The following is a 19,895-nucleotide window of genomic DNA, read 5'->3' as shown; positions in this document are numbered from 1 at the left end:
GGATTCATATCAATTTGTGTTACGTAGATATTTAACGACTTGAGCTGTCATCTCTGACAAGGCGCTACAATCACCTTGCGTGATATTTTATTCAAAATCATGCCAAGCTGTTTGTTGATCTTTCAACATTGTTCACTGCAGGTTAAGCCATGGGAATTAAGAAATGCACACACGGTCAACAACCAACCCGTATAAACAAACATTATAGACTTGATTGAAGTTCTTGAACACCACCAAAAACTGTGGGCGGTGAGAGTTTGGCTACAGGTGTGTTCCCTGGCAAACCTATAAAAAGAATTCCACCCCATCAGAGCTACAGTGAGAGAGATGATTGTGTGACCTGTTTGTTGATTCTTCCTTGAATAAATAACTTTAAAGTTTGGTTGTGTCTGCAGTTTAACTAGTAGAAAGTGTGCACCATTGATAATAAGCATTATCACCAGGTTCCTGTCAGATCTCCAGGATGTGGACCATGGTGAGAGCGTCAGCTGTTCTGTTGGTTCTGTTCATACAGAATGTTACTGGAAACAGTCCAGGTAAGCTGACTCTAATGTCTAATTATTAACATTAATATTGGTTCTGTTCATACAGAAAGTTAGTGGAAAGTGTGCTTGTGTGAACACTTCTCTTAAATATAATTATGTTAACAATAGCCTGATGTGTTGAAATGACTAATTGCTTCCACAGGTCCAACTTAGCCAAATTTTAAATAAGTGGTTGAAGTACATTTTGTTATAATTCAAATCTACAAAGTAACTTTTCGCAAATAATTGCAGTAGAAAGTACAATATATGCCTCTTGAGAAGTACAGTACTTGAGTAAATATAATTAGTTACACTCCACTCATGTTCATAACATGATGTACAGTTACACTGAGGGACATTTTGACAGTTTAGTGCTGAATAGCTCTTTAATATTTTGTATTTATACATCAGCTTACAAATATAAATCATTTATGTGAACAAGATGATCAAGACGTGTGTAAAACGTAATAAACAACAGCATACAACAAAATATGTAAATTATTCTTTTTTTCTTCTAAATCTTTTAACAGAGTCAGAGTGTCCTGGGGCAGCAGCAGATATTGCATTCTTACTGGATGGCTCAGGCAGTGTTTCCTCCAGGGATTTCACCGAGATGAAGACTTTTGTTAAGACTATGATTCGCTCACTACTGGACCAGGGAAATACACAGGTGGGTCTGGCATAAATAGTCATGTCAAATTATAACTTAAGGATAGGATTTATTCCAAACTGGGACATGTTCTATGCTGTTGCAACATGCTGATCAGATAAAAAGTTCAAACACTGTAGAGCTGCACATATAGAACATACATATTATGATGTGACAATGTGCCATCAATGATGGGATAACCATCCATATTACCTGGGGAAGAAAAATCCTTAACTTATAACTGAGGAATTGACTTGATAACCTTTTTAGCCAATTGATCTTCTGTCAGACTGAGACTACTGCTTAGCTGCCACTGTAAATGCAGTTTACCATAGGCCTACAATACTTGGCCTAATTTCAATGCTATGCTCATGCAGACGTTTGCTAAACAAACTTGTAAATGGCCCAGTTTGAGGGAGACTGTGAACATTTAAGTGATATGATGAATGATTGATGACTGATCTGCCAGTTTGATTGTCAACCACTTAATTAGCTTGAATGTACCGGTAACTGCACAATACTGTATTTCAGTGAGATCAGTGTTTTCTTTTAACTTTTTTTCCTTTTTTTTTTTACAGTTCGCCGTTGCCCAATACTCGGGGGACACCACCATCCACTATTATCTTGATAATTTTGCCACCTCCGGATTTTGGGAATCTCAAATTGATAGTATTAATCAACTACAGGGGGGTACTAATACAGCTGAAGCAATTCGTCATGTTGTGTAAGTGCCTTATCTTGACAAAATACCACAAATGTAAAATATTTTATGACAAGAGTTTGCAAGTACAGTTTTTATTGTTTTCGACAGCAAATACATTTTTGATGGAAATAAAGGATCGAGACCAAACGTGAACAAGTTCCTGATAGTCATTAGTGAATAGTGATGGACCGTCTGTTGACCGAGATGACTTGCCTGATGCTGCTTCCCTAGCTGCAACGAAGGGCATTATTCGATTTGCCATTGGGGTAAGTTGTCAGACTCACTCATCCTTTTGAAAAATGAGGAAAAATAAAATACTGTACACTGAAGCAGCTGTTGGCGCATGCATGTTTTTCTTATGTGTCCAACTAAATAATTGTACTCTTGTGTACGAGATTTAAAATAAAGACGCATTGACCTCTACCTATAGGATTAATTACCATGACTATATATATTTTTAATGTGTCCTTAGGTTGGAAGTGCTTTTAATGATCTCGGTTCAAGAGGAGAGTTGGACACCATTGCTACCACTCCACACTCACACGTGTTTACAGTGACCAAATTTGGAGCTCTTCATGAAATCACAAAACCTTTGAAGGACGGCATCTGTAAAGGTGAGCCTATTTCAAAAGCCCTATTGTGTGTGTGTGTGTGTGTGTGTGTGTGTGTGTGTGTGTGTGTGTGTGTGTGTGTGTGTGTGTGTGTAGTCACTAGTCCTATACTTGGTTGTAGTCCATATCCTTGCATCCTAAAATGCTGTGTCCTCCAGAATGGTGGTGTTGTGGTGAAATTGGTGACCTGCTGAAATGTATGACCATCTTGTGGACTTCACATACATACCACTAGGTTGTTAATAAACACAGCAGGAGGTGAAGAGGCAGACATTAAGAGTTTTGGGATCTGGCTAATGAAGAATGGCACTGCCTGCTTGGATCAGGCCTTGCTGTGTATATCCACACGTTTCTTATAGGGAGCTTACTGGGGAAACGAGACTGCATGAACTATGGCCATCACTTCCTGTTGGTCATTAAATTCATTTGAATGATCCGTGTCAGTCAACAACGTGGGAACACAACTTGACAAATTAAGAAAGGTCATATTATTCTCCCTACTTGTACCGTACAAGATCTCCCTGCACACAGCTGATCTCCCTGCACAAGGCTGATTCAAATTAACTGAATGACAACAGGAAGTGATGCCCATATTCACACAAGGAATCATGCGACATTGGAACACAGAGATGGACTTGTGTGTGTGTGGGGCGGGCAATGTTACAGAGGTGCTTTCTTTCATACTGTCGTTCACATCCTACTGTAATTACAGTGGTTTGTTTGCTAGTGTTGATTGTTGAAGGCCTGAGTTTTTTCTTCTCTTCCCCCAATGTACAGCAACTACAACAGCACCGACTACTGCAGCTGCCTTCTGTGTAGGCAAGGCGTATGGACAGCATCCCAAGCCAGATGCCCCAGCCTCGTTTTACAACTGTGGGGCTGATGGCCTTACACACGTCCAAAACTGTCCTGAAGGTTTAGTTTTTCGAGATGGTTGCAAGTGCTGCGATTGGCCTGAATAATGGGAAGCACATCAGTATCATCCATGTTGCCAACAACAGGAACATCACAACAGGAATTCTAGATGATGTTTGAGTGCCAATCACTTGTGCTTGAAGATTAAGAAATAAATAACAAATCCTTTCCTTTTTTGCATGTTTCTTACAGACCCATCCAAACCAATGATTTGTGATGCCTCAAAATCGTTTCAATACATAATGATTAAACAAATTTCAAAATCTTGAATCCTTTATCCTTATTTTTTTTTGGATGTGACTGATGACAAACAGTGCCACTGGGTACAGTTGGATCATAAGATTGTGATGACCAAACCCAAAAGAATAATCTTTGAACCCTCAAGTGTGTGTGTGTGTGCGTGTGTGCGTGCGTGCGTGCGTGCGTGCGTTGGTGACGAAACTTTTTTGCATACATCGACTAAGCCCCTCCCCTTCATTAACATACGGTCGTCTGCATTTTTTACGCGCTGGGAAACCTACCTTAACGCCCTCATTAGCATAATGTATGCGAGCATAATGTATGCGCACCACGCCCACACGCATTTCCAAACCACGCCCCGCCCCCAATTTGCATATGTCGACTAAGCTCCTCCCCTTCATTTACATACGGCCGCCTGCATTTTTTAGGCGCTGGGAAACGCCACTTAACAGCCTCATTAGCATAATTTATGCGGACCACACCCACACGCATTTCCAAACCATGCCCCGCCCCCAATTTTTTTAAGTCGACTAAACTCCTCCCCTTCATTTACATACGGTCGTCTGCTTTTTTTACGCGCTGGGAAACCTACCTTAACGCCCTCATTAGCATAATGTATGCGAGCATAATGTATGCGCACCACGCCCACACGCATTTCCAAACCACGCCCCGCCCCCAATTTGCATATGTCGACTAAGCTCCTCCCCTTCATTTACATACGGCCGCCTGCATTTTTTACGCGCTGGGAAACGCCACTTAACAGCCTCATTAGCATAATTTATGCGGACCACACCCACACGCATTTCCAAACCATGCCCCGCCCCCAATTTTTTTAAGTCGACTAAACTCCTCCCCTTCGTTTACATACGGTCGTCTGCTTTTTTTACGCGCTGGGAAACCTACCTTAACGCCCTCATTAGCATAATGTATGCGAGCATAATGTATGCGCACCACGCCCACACGCATTTCCAAACCACGCCCCGCCCCCAATTTGCATATGTCGACTAAGCTCCTCCCCTTCATTTACATACGGCCGCCTGCATTTTTTACGCGCTGGGAAACGCCACTTAACAGCCTCATTAGCATAATTTATGCGGACCACACCCACACGCATTTCCAAACCATGCCCCGCCCCCAATTTTTTTAAGTCGACTAAACTCCTCCCCTTCATTTACATACGGTCGTCTGCTTTTTTTACGCGCTGGGAAACCTACCTTAACGCCCTCATTAGCATAATGTATGCGAGCATAATGTATGCGCACCACGCCCACACGCATTTCCAAACCACGCCCGCCCCCAATTTGCATATGTCGACTAAGCTCCTCCCCTTCATTTACATACGGCCGCCTGCATTTTTTACGCGCTGGGAAACGCCACTTAACAGCCTCATTAGCATAATTTATGCGGACCACACCCACACGCATTTCCAAACCATGCCCCGCCCCCAATTTTTTTAAGTCGACTAAACTCCTCCCCTTCATTTACATACGGTCGTCTGCTTTTTTTACGCGCTGGGAAACCTACCTTAACGCCCTCATTAGCATAATGTATGCGAGCATAATGTATGCAAACCACGCCCACACGCATTTCCAAACCATGCCCCGCCCCCAATTTGCATACGTCGACTAAGCTCCTCCCCTTCATTTACATACGGCCGCCTGCATTTTTTACGCGCTGGGAAACGCCACTTAACAGCCTCATTAGCATAATTTATGCGAACCACACCCACACACATTTCCAAACCATGCACCGCCCCCAATTTTCATACATCGACTAAGCTCCTCCCCTTCATTTACATACGGTCGTCTGCATTTTTTACGCGCTCGGAAACCCACCTTAACGCCCTCATTAGCATAATGTGTGCGAGCATAATGTATGCGAACCACACCCAAACGCATTTCCAAACCATGCCCGCCCCCAATTTGCATACTTCGACTAAGCTCCTCCCCTTCATTTACATACGGCCGTCTGCATTTTTTACGCGCTGGGAAACCTACCTTAACACCCTCATTAGCATAATGTATGCGAGCATAATGTATGCGAACCACACCCAAACGCATTTCCAAACCATGCCCGCCCCCAATTTGCATACTTCGACTAAGCTCCTCCCCTTCATTTACATACGGCCGTCTGCATTTTTTACGCGCTGGGAAACGCCACTTAACAGCCTCATTTACATAATAATATGTAAATGAGACGCGTGCGTCTCATTTACATAATTAATGCAGACCACGCCCCAACCTCATTTGCATAATTAATGCAGACCACGCCCCCAACCTCATTAACATAATTATTTTTTTATTTAAGGAAGGAAGGAAGGAAGGAAGGAAGGAAGGAAGGAAGGAAGGAAAGAAAGAAAGAAAGAAAGAAAGAAAGAAAGAAAGAAAGAAAGAAAGAATTTGCCTAAATTTACGGGGTTCTTAACGAGGAGGCAATTAATTAATTAATTAATTAATTAATTAATTGAGGCACGCACGCACGCACGCACACACCACGCCCACACGCCCACACGCCCACACGCATTTCCAAACCATGCCCTGCCCCCCCCATTTGCATAAGTCGGCTTAATTTACATAATTAATGTGTGCGACGCCCACAAAACTCATTACGTTAGGCCCACTTGTTAAGTCAGACTCCTCCCTCTTGTTGAAACCACGCCCACTCGTTAATAGCAGATCTACAAGCTAACAACGCGTCTTGATGCGACGCGTTGTGAGCTTGTAGTTGAAACCACGCCCACTCGTTAAGTTCGACTCCACCCCTTGTATTTGCGTGTAATTACCACGTCAGCGCGGTGACGAGAACGCTTGTCATGCGGCCTCATTTACAGGAAGGAAGGAAGGAAGGAAGGAAGGAAGAAAGAAAGAAAGAAAGAAAGAAAGAAAGAAAGAAAGAAAGAATTTGCCTAAATGTGTGGGGTTCTTAACGAGGAGGCAGTAATTACGCACGCATGCATGCATGCATGCATGCACACACACTTTCTTTTTTTATGCATTTATTTATTTATTTATTCATGTGTTCGTTCATTCATTATATATTTATTTATTTATTTATTTATTTATTTATTTAAATAAATACTCTGTTGCTAGTATCCACAACTTTCCAACATCCCATAATGCATTACGCAGAAGTTGGATGGAGCTTCCGTGAGCTTGTATGTGGTATTTAATACCAGTAACACGAGAAGCCAGACAGCGAGTTTGGAGACGGTAGCACGCTGCAAAGCGGAGTTATGGCTCTTTAAAGCCCAGCCGATCGATAGGCAGACGCGTGGGGGGGGGGGGGGCGGAGTCCAGGGGCGGAAATAAATAAATAATTAATTACATAAATAATCAGTCTCGGAAACAGTCGGGAAATAAATAAATAAATAATCAGTCTCGGAAACATAGTCGGGAAATAAATAAATAAATAGATAAATAAATAATTAAACCAGTAAGACTCCCTAATATATACTGACTGCGTAGCGATTTGCGTGATTTTAGGGCAAAATCTGTAGGAGTAGTGTCCAAAAATGGGTTTTAAAAAATCGGCCTGAAGGTGGCGCTAAATGGGACAGATCCATGTTGATGACATGAGTGTAGAGCAAGTGTGTACCGATTTGTGTGATTTTAGGCCAAGATTTGTAGGAGCAGTGTCCAGAAAGAGTTTCGGCCTCATGGTGGCGCTAGAAGAGGAGGGATCGATGGGTGGGTGTGAGAATCGATGGGTGGAGGGCAAGGACTGTCTGTGCAAAATTTGGCACGGATCGGTTCAGCGGTTGCGGAGATATGAGCAGGGCAAAAGTGTGACGGACAGACAGACACCTGGTCGAGGTTTCGATAGTAACTGCGATCTGACGGTCGCAATTTATCAGTCAGTGGCGGCGCAGTTGGGCCTGGTGTACTGTCATGAAACTTGTCATAAAGTCTTCAATCAATCACTCGATAAAGGGATCAATACTGCATTAGATAAATAACCCACATTTACCCAAAACAGCTGATCCACAAGCCCACATGCAGCCTTGTAGATCGGCTGTTTTTATTGTTTTAGTTTTTAAATTGTTTCCCCCTTTTTTCCCCCTGACTTAGTCTTTTCTAGGATCACCTTTTAGTTGAGCTTGTACCAGTGAACTGTACTGTCAATGACACTGTATACCTATGACAGTCCTATATCAATAATTAGTTCATTCGTGAATCACTTCCCTGTGGAAATAAGCCAAAAACATTACTAGGATCTCCTTTTAGTTGAGCTTGTACCAAATCATGTTTATTACGTATCTATCTATCTTCCTAAGTCACATGCATTCACATTGCACTGAACGAACGCACGCACGCACGCTGCGCAGGTCAGCTCAGCAGCTGGCTTTTTTGTTTTTTTGTTTTTTTTGTAAAGCTCCAGCCAGAGTCAGGCGCCGAGGTGGGGGGACGGCACCAAGCCGGACTTGCGAGCCCAGGCAGCGGCCAAAGGCCGCTGCCCCCCCAACCCCCTGGAAGTGCGGTAGACTGCATGCCTCTAGAACCTATCAGTAGGTCCCCATCCATAGACGGCGCTGTAGCCAAGGAATTCTCCCCCAGTCACTCACCTGACACACCAGGAACTTGGAAGTGCAGTGCACCAGTCTGTGTTGGAGAGGCAACATGCATGTCGAGGTAGGAATCAATCATCTATATACAGTATGTGTGTTCACTAACAGGGTGAAACTGCTCCACGTTGTCACAGTAATCATTGCTATAGAGTGCTTGTTCAGTAACAGTGTTAAACGGCTCTATATTGTGACAGGAATCGTTCCCACCGAGTCTTTGTTCACTAACAGTGTTACAGTGTGATATGAAAGAATCCACATGAGGGCAGTGTTTCCATTCTCAACTCACTGAGTTGAACAGAGGGCGGAACCCAATGCAATAACAAGTCCTATTATTTAGAAAGGAGTCACGTCAATGTCAGCATTTTTTTCCCCTCTCTTTTTGCCAACATTTTTTAAATCATTTTTTTTAAATCATTTCACAATGTAAAAACAAAAATCCTTTTGAGAAAAATGTAATGACCTATACACAGTATCTATAGGCTGTGTCTGTGTATATTCTGAGTGTATTATGTATTTTCAAAGCGAACGTTTGTAACTCAAATTTTGCTTCTGGGGGGTCCCTGGAACTAAATATTTTGAGATGGGGGTCCGTGGCCAAATATCATTTTGGGGGTCCTTCACATGAAAAGGTTTGAGCACCACTGACATAGTAGTCTCTCAAGAACAGACTAACTGAGCTCCAGTTAAGTGAAAAGGACCTTTTCTTTGATGATGGCCAGCCACATTGCTGACATAGAAACACATATTTTTCAAAAAACCTTAGAATGATTCAAAAGACACTTATAGAATTTTCACGATTTTTCAAAAATAGCAGATCTACAAGCTCGCAGCGCGGCACTCGGTGCCGCGCTGTGAGCTTGTATATCTGCTATTTTTCAATAGTTAAAGCATAAAATAATAATACACAATGCTGCGTACCCATTCTGAATGGGTTAATCTCTATGTATATTCTATTGGAGTGGTTTGCGCAAACTAAATGGTGCTATAGGGCCTTTATCCATGGCGTTTTACAATGGCCGAGGAAACCATGCAATGCAAGGTCCCAGTCTGTTCATCAGCAGCAATTAGGGGTTCAGTATCATGCTCAAGGACATTTTGTCACTAACTCTATGGGAGCCCAGGATCGAACAGGGAACCTTCCGGTTCTCAAGCGGCTGCTCTACCTCCTGAACCACTAACTCCTAAACCGCTTATAATAACAAAAACAATCACAGCGATCAAAACAATAAAGCAATAAAGCTGTCCCACTCACACCGACTCTCTCTGTTACATCAGCAGGTGAATAGGTGCTTCACTTAAGATAATGATGTGTCTGCCAATGTGCCTGAGACCCAGTTGATCACCAGTGATTGTCCATGTTTTTTCATGGTGTAAACAAACAAACATAACCAAAATATAAACTTGCACTAAACCAATGCATGGCTCAGGATACAGGATAAACAATTGAAATAGAGCAGACAAGATTGGAACTGGAACACTATCAAATTTAAGCTGGTACTCTCTCCTGATTGGATTAAATTGTCAACCCAATTTGTATCTGTATTAAAGAGCTGGAGATAAGACAGGAAGACAGACAAAACTGTTATTGAACAAATGCCTTCTATAGCAATGATTACTATCTGAATATACCTGTAGACTGTAGAGCGTTAACCTTTTCAAAAAAGAAAAAAAAAACGTTGTTACACTATAGCACTAACTTGAATTATTTGTATTAAGTAAGTGTAATACTTGTAGCCTATAGGTTTCTCGTATATTTAAAGTGAAACACATAGGAAGAGTTCTGTGAAAATATGCCCTGATTGGTAGAAGGTTACAGTTTCACTTGCAGACAGAGATGAACGAATCTACTTCTGTAGTTGCACAAGAAGGTTTGACATTGAAATACAGTGACTGTGGCAAATAATGCTATGCCTGTATCACCTCAGACGGCTGAAAAGGTTCTGACATCCTTTTACTTAGCTACCACTCAGAGCTTTCTGAGATTCTGAGGGGCCATCACAGAGGGATACGGGACTCGCTCCTCCCAGGACCCGCGACTATAGGTGAACTTCCCTCCCATCCAGGGGCGTCACACCAAATTCTGGGCCCTGGGTACAAGGATTCATTGCGGGCCCCCCATGAATGTTAACTATTGAAAAATAGCAGATATACAAGCTCACAGCGCGGCACCGAGTGCCGCGCTGCGAGCTTGTAGATCTGCTATTTTTGAAAGTTTTTGAAAATGTGTGCAAGAAACCTATGTTTCCATGTCAGTGATGCTCAAACTTTTTCATGTGAAGGACCCCCAAAATTATATGTATTTAGCCACGGACCCCCATCTCAAAATATTTAGTTCCAGGGACACCCCAGAAGCAAAATTTGAATTGGAATTGAAAAAATACATATATTCAAAGATTTTCACACATTTTCACAACTTTTCAAAAATAGCAGATCTACGAGCTTGTAGATCTGCTATTTTTCAATAGATAAAGTTATTAGGTGGCCCCTCCACCTTGGGCCCCAGTAACTCAGTCCCACTTTCCTACCCCTTGTGACGTCCCTGCTCCCATCTCTGTAAGATGCATTGTGATAACAGGTGTTTGAGCAGGGCAAAAAGGATTCCGACAAACCTGGACAAATGTCATCCCAGCAGTTGGCAGTTTGTGGCAATGCGGTCAGGTCAGGCAAGCTGCCCCCCCCCCCCCTTCCCCACCCCCTGAGGCCTGAACAAGGACAGAAAGTACTGTCTTCAATCTGTAAACTCCCCTAGCTTTTTGCTCACAAGTAGAGCATACACTGTCATTCTCCTTTTTTGGGGACTTAACCCCCTGTACGCGCTACTTTGCACATATTGTACTTGCACTGTATATATATATGCCCTACTTTTGCTGCATCAAGTTGCTGTCGGGCAGAAACCTCTTATCTCTATATTTAAACTTTTAATGTTTTTTCTTCGTAAATGTAGTCTCTCTGTCGTCATACTATAGGGGCTGGCCTAGCTCCCCCTCCTTAATATTCAGTTTGGCCAGCGTCTTCAGGCCTTGTTTGTTCTTTGATTAATTCAATTCTTCTCTTGTTGGGATTGACATGATTTTCTGGTGTGGGTAAAACAATAAAAACAGGTCAAATAGTTTTCCTCCTCTGGCATCCTTCCTTTATGTTGGGATCCTCCACTTTTGGGCCTTTTGAGTGTTTCTGGTTATTGTTGGTTACTCTAATAAGGGTGGTGATAATAATCATAATAATACTGGTGTATGTAGTAATAATAATAATATAAGAAATGTACAGTATAGACTGTACTGTATACAGCGTTATAGCTTAATATCTGTGCATTATCTAATTTCATAGCCTAATACACTGCCCTACAAAGTCAAAATGCAATAAAGTCTTTGGACAGAAACGAGTTACATACCTGTAAGGGTTCATTTGGTTCCATTTGTGTACACTAAGCCCCTTTTCCACTGGCCCAACACCACACCACTCCACACCACACCGCCCACTTGTGACAGGTTTTCCACTACAAGGTCATGGGTAGAGTGGTGTGAAAGTGGTACTAAACGGGGTACTAAAAAGTATCCACTCTAGAGTAGGTCTGAGCTAGGCCAAACAGGGCCAAACACATCATAATGACTGATCACTCACTGGCTTTTCATTTAGACCACCAGGATATAGTTGTAATACAAATGTATTATGTATTATAATCACAGTTAAAAGGGTCAATTTGTTTCTTACCGATAGGGGTACTTTAGTGTAATGGAAAATGTAGATATTTTTATGTGGTGCGGTGTGGTGTGGTGTGGTGCTAAAGCTGCAGTCGAAAAGAGAGTTACAGACCTGCAAGGGTCCATTTGGTTCAGAGATTCAGTGTTAAAGACCTGTACGGGTCCATTTGGTTCCATTAGTACACTATCACTGTTTTTGGTCTCAACGGTAAAACTAAATAAAACAAAAACAAAAAAAACTATTACCTTCATACCTTGTGAACATATTGAACAATTATTGAAATATCAAGTAGTCAATATATACTTATCACCCATTTGGCTAGCTAACTGAGAACTTATTATTTCACTATGGCTTTGTGAGACAGTACAGTATGAAGACATCTAATATTAGATTTAAGAATGTGCCATACTATATCTCATCACATGCAGGTAAAAGGGCAGAGCTGTACTGTCTGTCTACAAAGATGACCCAGATTGGGTTCCATCAGTTGGTATGACAGGACCACTGGAACCTTCTCTTCAGCCACCAAAAGACCGGGGTCATCACGCTACCAACGCTGTTTGAATAGAACCCAGAGAGGTCTCCAGCTTATGGCGGCGGCTGCTGCTGCTGATGATGATGATGCTGATGATGATGATGATGATGATGATGATGCTGATGATGATGATGATGATGATGCTGCCTCTGCTGCAGTTGAAGATGCTACCACAAGTGATCATATCAGCAACAATGTGTGCAGTGTAGACTCATACCTTTGTCCACACCTCTCTGTGAAGAAGTCACTTGGTAAATTCCAACAGCTAATGCTGACATTAATGCGACTAAGGCTTAATGTTTCTACAACCTCCCTGGCTTATCTTTTCAATGTGTCATTATCCACTGCTTCTAGGGTATTCACTGATGTTACAGATGTCATGTTTATTCGCATGAAACCACTCATTATGTAGCCAGAAAGAGAAGATTTGCGAAAAACCATGCCAATGCAGTTCAGGAAACATTTTGGTAAAAACATGGGTTGTTATTATTGGGTGCGTTCGGAAATGCGCACTCAACACACTGGTGTGCCATGGTGTCGTTCGTTTATCCGGTGCACTTGGTGCGTTGTCGCCCTGTTTCCGAACTGTTTTCATTGACCGTCCATCTAACCTTATAGCCAGAGCACAAACATGGTCTTCCTACAAGCATCATACCACGGTAACATTTTTGATTGGAATTACACCACAGGGCAGTCTCTTACATAACAAATGCATGGGGAGGATAGTTATAGTGTGGCTTTTTGGACAAGATTCTTCCTGGTGATTAGCTGACCGGGACTTTAATATTCATGCCACATTAGGTTGCATGATGGCTCAGTTACAAATTCCAGCATTTACTTGGGGAAGTCACAGTTAGCTCCTGTTGACTTGGAGACCACAAGGAAAATTGCTAAAGTTAGGATTCATGTTGAGCATGTGATAGGTTCTGTGGGGGGGATATTGCCAATTGAATTCTTATCCTGCAAGGATATTGATGGTTATTTTACCATAGACAAGATTGCGCTGGTCTGTTGTGCTCTGGTGAACCTTTGCCCAATAATTGTTGATTTTGACTAGATGGTTAATTTGTAAGGATGTTGTCAATAAAGACAGTCTATTTCTATAGCCTAAAGCAGGGGTCTTCAACATTTTCAGGCTAAGGACCCCTTAGTTGAGAGAGAGATGAAGCAGGGACCCCCAAAACCTTTTCATATTTTCATCATTTGACAGCACAATCATCAGTGTATTTTGGATTCATATCAATTTGTGTTACGTAGATATTTAACGACTTGAGCTGTCATCTCTGACAAGGCGCTACAATCACCTTGCGTGATATTTTATTCAAAATCATGCCAAGCTGTTTGTTGATCTTTCAACATTGTTCACTGCAGGTTAAGCCATGGGAATTAAGGAATGCACACACGGTCAACAACCAACCCGTATAAACAAACATTATAGACTTGATTGAAGTTCTTGAACACCACCAAAAACTGTGGGCGGTGAGAGTTTGGCTACAGGTGGGTTCCCTGGCATGCCTATAAAAAGAATTCCACCCCATCAGAGCTTCAGTGAGAGAGATGATTGTGTGACCTGTTTGTTGATTCTTGATAACTTTACAGTTTGGTTGTGTCTGCAGTTTAACTAGGTAGAAAGTGTGCACCATTGATAGGCATTATCACCAGGTTCCTGTCAGATCTCCAGGATGTGGACCATGGTGAGAGCGTCAGCTGTTCTGTTGGTTCTGTTCATACAGAATGTTACTGGAAACAGTCCAGGTAAGCTGACTCTAATGTCTAATTATTAACATTAATATTGGTTCTGTTCATACAGAAAGTTAGTGGAAAGTGTGCTTGTGTGAACACTTCTCTTAAATATAATTATGTTAACAATAGCCTGATGTGTTGAATGACTAATTGCTTCCACAGATCCAACTTAGCCAAATTTTAAATAAGTGGTTGAAGTACATTTTGCTATAATTCAAATCTACAAAGTAACTTTTCGCAAATAATTGCAGTAGAAAGTACAATATATGCCTCTTGAGAAGTACAGTACTTGAGTAAATATAATTAGTTACACTCCACTCATGTTCATAACATGATGTACAGTTACACTGAGGGACATTTTGACACTTTAGTGCTGAATAGCTCATTAATATGTTGTATTTATACATTAGCTTACAAATATAAGACGTGTGTAAAACGTAATAAACAACAGCATACAACAAAATATGTAAATTATTCTTTTTTTCTTCTAAATCTTTTAACAGAGTCAGAGTGTTCTGGGGCAGCAGCAGATATTGCATTCTTACTGGATGGCTCAGGCAGTGTTTCCTCCGGTGATTTCACCGAGATGAAGACTTTTGTTAAGACTATGATTCGCTCACTACTGGACCAGGGAAATACACAGGTGGGTCTGGCATAAATAGTCATGTCAAATTATAACTTAAGGATAGGATTTATTCCAAACTGGGACATGTTCTATGCTGTTGCAACATGCTGATCAGATAAAAAGTTCAAACACTGTAGAGCTGCACATATAGAACATACATATTATGATGTGACAATGTGCCATCAATGATGGGATAACCATCCATATTACCTGGGGAAGAAAAATCCTTTAGCTTATAACTGAGGAATTGACTTGATAACCTTTTTAGCCAATTGATCTTCTGTCAGACTGAGACTACTGCTTAGCTGTGACTGTAAATGCAGTTTACCATAGGCCTACAATACTTGGCCTAATTTCAATGCTATGCTCATGCAGACGTTTGCTAAACAAACTTGTAAATGGCCCAGTTTGAGGGAGACTGTGAACATTTAAGTGAATTGATGACTGATCTGCCAGCTTGATTGTCAACCACTTAATTTGCTTGAATGTACCGGTAACTGCACAATACTGTATTTCAGTGAGATCAGTGTTTTTTTTTTTTTCTTTTTCTTTTTTTTACAGTTCGCCGTTGCCCAATACTCGGGGGACACCACCATCCACTATTATCTTGATAGTTTTGCCACCTCCGGATCTTGGGAATCTCAAATTGATGGTATTAATCAACTACAGGGGGATACTTATACAGCTGAAGCAATTCGTCATGTTGTGTAAGTGCCTTTTCTTGACAAAATAACACAAATGTAAAATATTTTATGACAAGAGTTTGCAAGTACAGTTTTTATTGTTTTCGACAGCAAATACATTTTTGATGGAAATAAAGGATCGAGACCAAACGTGAACAAGTTCCTGATAGTCATTAGTGATGGACCGTCTGTTGACCGAGATTACTTGCCTGATGCTGCTTCCCTAGCTGCAACGAAGGGCATTATTCGATTTGCCATTGGGGTAAGTTGTCAGACTCACTCATCCTTTTGAAAAATGAGGAAAAATAAAATACTGTACACTGAAGCAGCTGTTTTGGCGCATGCATGTTTTTCTTATGTGTCCAACTAAATAATTGTACTCTTGTGTACGAGATTTAAAATAAAGACGCCTTGACCTCTACCTATAGGATTAATTACCATGATATTTTTAATGTGTCCTTAGGTTGGAAGCGCTTTTAATGATCTCGGTACAAGAGGAGAGTTGGACACCATTGCTACCACTCCACACTCACACGTGTTTGCAGTGACCGAATTTGGAGCTCTTCATGAAATCACAAAGATTTTGAAGGACGACATCTGTAAAGGTGAGCCTATTTCAAAAGCCCTATTGTGTGTGTGTGTGTGTGTGTGTGTGTGTGTGTGTGTGTGTGTGTGGGGGGGGGGGGGTATTTTTGTAGTCACTAGTCCTATACTTGGTTGTAGTCCATATCCTGTACTTGATGTTCTACCTCCTTGCATCCTAAAATGCTGTGTCCTCCAGAATGGTGGTGTTGTGGTGAAATTGGTGACCTGCTGAAATGTATGACCATCTTGTGGACTTCACATACCACTAGGTTGTTAATAAACACAGCAGGAGGTGAAGAGGCAGACATTAAGAGTTTTGGGATCTGGCTAATGAAGAATGGCACTGCCTGCGTGGATCAGGCCTTGCTGTGTATATCCACACGTTTCTTATAGGGAGCTTACTGGGGAAACGAGACTGCATGAACTATGGCCATCACTTCCTATTAGCCATTAAATTCATTTGAGTCATCCTTGTCAGTCAACAACGTGGGAACACAACTTGACAAATTAAGAAAGGTCATATTATTCTCACTACTTGTACCGTACAAGATCTCCCTGCACACAGCTGATCTCCCTGCACAAGGCTGATTCAAATTAACTGAATGACAACAGGAAGTGATGCCCATATTCACACAAGGAATATCATGCGACATTGGAACACAGAGATGGACTTGTGTGTGTGTGGGGCGGGCAATGTTACAGAGGTGCTTTCTTTCATACTGTCGTTCACATCCTACTGTAATTACAGTGGTTTGTTTGCTAGTGTTGATTGTTGAAGGCCTGAGTTTTTTCTTCTCTTCCCCCAATGTACAGCAACTACAACAGCACCAACTACTACAACAACTACAACAGCACCGACTACTGCACCTGCCTTCTGTGTAGGCAAGGCGTATGGACAGCATCCCAAGCCAGATGCCCCAGCCTCGTTTTACAACTGTGGGGCTGATGGCCTTACACACATCCAAAACTGTCCTGAAGGTTTAGTTTTTCGAGATGGTTGCAAGTGCTGCGATTGGCCTGAATAATGGGAAGCACATCAGTATCATCCATGTTGCCAACAACAGGAACATCACAACAGGAATTCTAGATGATTTTTGAGTTCCAATCACTTGTGCTTGAAGATTAAGAAATAAATAACAAATCCTTTCCTTTATTGCATGTTTCTTACAGACCCATCCAAACCAATGATTTGTGATGCCTCAAAATCGTTTCAATACATAATGATTAAACAAATTTCAAAATCTTGAATCCTTTATCCTTATTTTTTTGGGATGTGACTGATGACAAACAGTGCCACTGGGTACAGTTGGATCATAAGATTGTGATGACCAAACCCAAAAGAATAATCTTTGAACCCTCACTTGGAATTGTGGGAGTTAAAGCATTACATTTTGTTTGACTCTGTACCACAGATAACGCAACGCTAGATATTTTGAGATGGGGGTCCGTGGCCAAATAAATATCATTTTGGGGGTCCTTCACATGAAAAGGTTTGAGCACCACTGACATAGTAGTCTCTCAAGAACAGACTAATTGCTCCATTTAAGTGAAAAGGACCTTTTCTTTGACGATGGCTAGTCAGATTGAGATTGCTGACATAGAAACATATTTTTTTCAAAAAATCTTAGAAGGATTCAAAAGACACTTATAGAATCGGGTCAAAATTCAAATTTTCCCGATTTTTTAAAAATAGCAGATCTACAAGCTCGCAGCGCGGCACTCGGTGCCGCGCTGTGAGCTTGTATATCTGCTATTTTTCAATAGTTAAAGCATAAAATAATGATACACAATAATGTGTACACGTTCTGAATGGGTTAAAGAGCTGGAGATAAGACATGAAGACAGACAAAACTGTTATTGAACAAATGCTTTCTATAGCAATGATTACTATCTGAATATACCTGTAGACTGTAGAGCGTTAACCTTTTCACAAAAGAAAAAAAAACATTGTTATACTATATAGCACTAACTTGAATTATTTTTATTAAGTAAGTATCCTTAAGTGTAATACTTGTATAGCCTATATGTTTCTCGTATATTTAAAGTGAAACACATAGGAAGAGTTCTGTGAAAATATTCCCTGATAGGCCTACACAAAAATTGTATAATGCTTGGATGATTATGAAATCAAGGCACACATGTCATAGGATGGTAGAAGGTTACAGTTTCACTTGCAGACAGAGATGAATCAATCTACTTCTTGCACAAGAATGTTTGACATTGAAATACAGTGACTGTGGCAAATAATGCTATGCCTGTATCACCTCAGCCGGCTGAAAAGGTTCTGACATCCTTTTACTTAGCTACCACTCAGAGCTTTCTGAGCTTCTGAGGGGCCATCACAGAGGGATACGGGACTCGCTCCTCCCAGGACCCGCGACTATAGGTGAACTTCCCTCCCATCCAGGGGCGTCACACCAAATTCTGGGCCCTGGGTACAAGGATTCATTGCGGGCCCCCCATGAATGTTAACTATTGAAAAATAGCAGATATACAAGCTCACAGCTCACAGCGCGGCACTCGGTGCCGCGCTGCGAGCTTGTAGATCTGCTATTTTTGAAAATTTTTGAAAATGTGTGCAAGAAACCTATGTTTCCATGTCAGTGATGCTCAAACTTTTTCATGTGAAGGACCCCCAAAATTATATGTATTTATATTTAGCCACGGACCCCCATCTCAAAATATTTAGTTCCAGGGACACCCCAGAAGCAAAATTTGAATTGGAATTGAAAAAATACATATATTCAAAGATTTTCACACATTTTCACAACTTTTCAAAAATAGCAGATCTACAAGCTCACAGCGCGGCACTCGGTGCCGCGCTGTGAGCTTGTATATCTGCTATTTTTCAATAGATAAAGTTATTAGGTGGCCCCTCCACCTGGGGCCCCAGTAACTCAGTCCCACTTTCCTACCCCTTGTGACGTCCCTGCTCCTCCCATCTCTGTAAGATGCATTGTGATAACAGGTGTTTGAGCAGGGCAAAAAGGATTCCGACAAACCTGGACAAATGTCATCCCAGCAGTTGGCAGTTTGTGGCAATGCGGTCAGGTCAGGCAAGCTGCCCCCCCCCTTCCCCACCCCCTGAGGCCTGAACAAGGACAGAAAGTACTGTCTTCAATCTGTAAACTCCCCTAGCTTTTTGCTCACAAGTAGAGCATACACTGTCATTCTCCTTTTTTGGGGACTTAACCCCCTGTACGCGCTACTTTGCACATATTGTACTTGCACTGTATATGCCCTACTTTTGCTGCATAAAGTTGCTGTCGGGCAGAAACCTCTTATCTCTATATTTAAACTTTTAATGTTTTTTCTTCGTAAATGTAGTCTCTCTGTCGTCATACTACAGTGTCAGACAAAAGTAGCAATATGCGATTTTGTAAATTATTATTAGGCCTAGCTTGTTATAGTCCAGGCTTTTCGGGCAGTATTTTGATGGAATCGTGCACTTTATGAAAGAAGCATGACATTTGGCACACAGTTAGAACATGCCATATGGAACATTTTTGGCTATAGGGGCATCGCAGATTTGTCTTGGGAAACTTGTGGGAGCCAATCAAAGTTGGGCTCTCATAGACTTTACTCTAGAATAAAATAATACATAAATATGCTTTAAGTAGCATGTGAGGGGTCAAACTAGGTGTTTTTCGGGATTCTGAATCCAATGCAAACATTTGTTTAGCAGGAAAAACATTCCTTGGGCTAAAATCGGACCCCATACAAACTATGGTTTAGTGATGAGTCATCACTTTTCACAGTTTTAGGGTTGTTTTTCGTGCAAAACAAATGCTTGCATTGGATTCAGAATCCCGAAAA

The 19,895-nt window shown here is 41.5% G+C and overlaps 1 protein-coding gene across 1 annotated transcript; it reads left to right on the top strand.

Annotated features, from left to right (window-relative positions):
- Positions 1–463: 463 nt before the first annotated feature.
- On the top strand, positions 464–17,104 carry LOC308303198 (collagen alpha-4(VI) chain-like; the record flags this gene model as incomplete). Its single annotated transcript, XM_080747522.1, has 10 exons — positions 464–536; positions 1,055–1,194; positions 2,349–2,490; positions 3,265–3,402; positions 14,106–14,198; positions 14,690–14,829; positions 15,373–15,518; positions 15,606–15,756; positions 15,958–16,099; positions 16,893–17,104. 10 exons carry the CDS (start codon positions 464–466, stop codon positions 17,102–17,104), a joined length of 1,377 nt encoding a protein of 458 aa, XP_080603648.1.
- Positions 17,105–19,895: the final 2,791 nt, after the last annotated feature.

This window comes from Nannobrachium achirus (assembly GCF_963921795.1).
Source record: "Nannobrachium achirus genome assembly, chromosome: 18".
In the NCBI taxonomy this organism is placed as follows: Eukaryota; Metazoa; Chordata; class Actinopteri; order Myctophiformes; family Myctophidae; genus Nannobrachium; species Nannobrachium achirus.
This window is presented reverse-complemented; position numbering and strand designations above follow the sequence as displayed.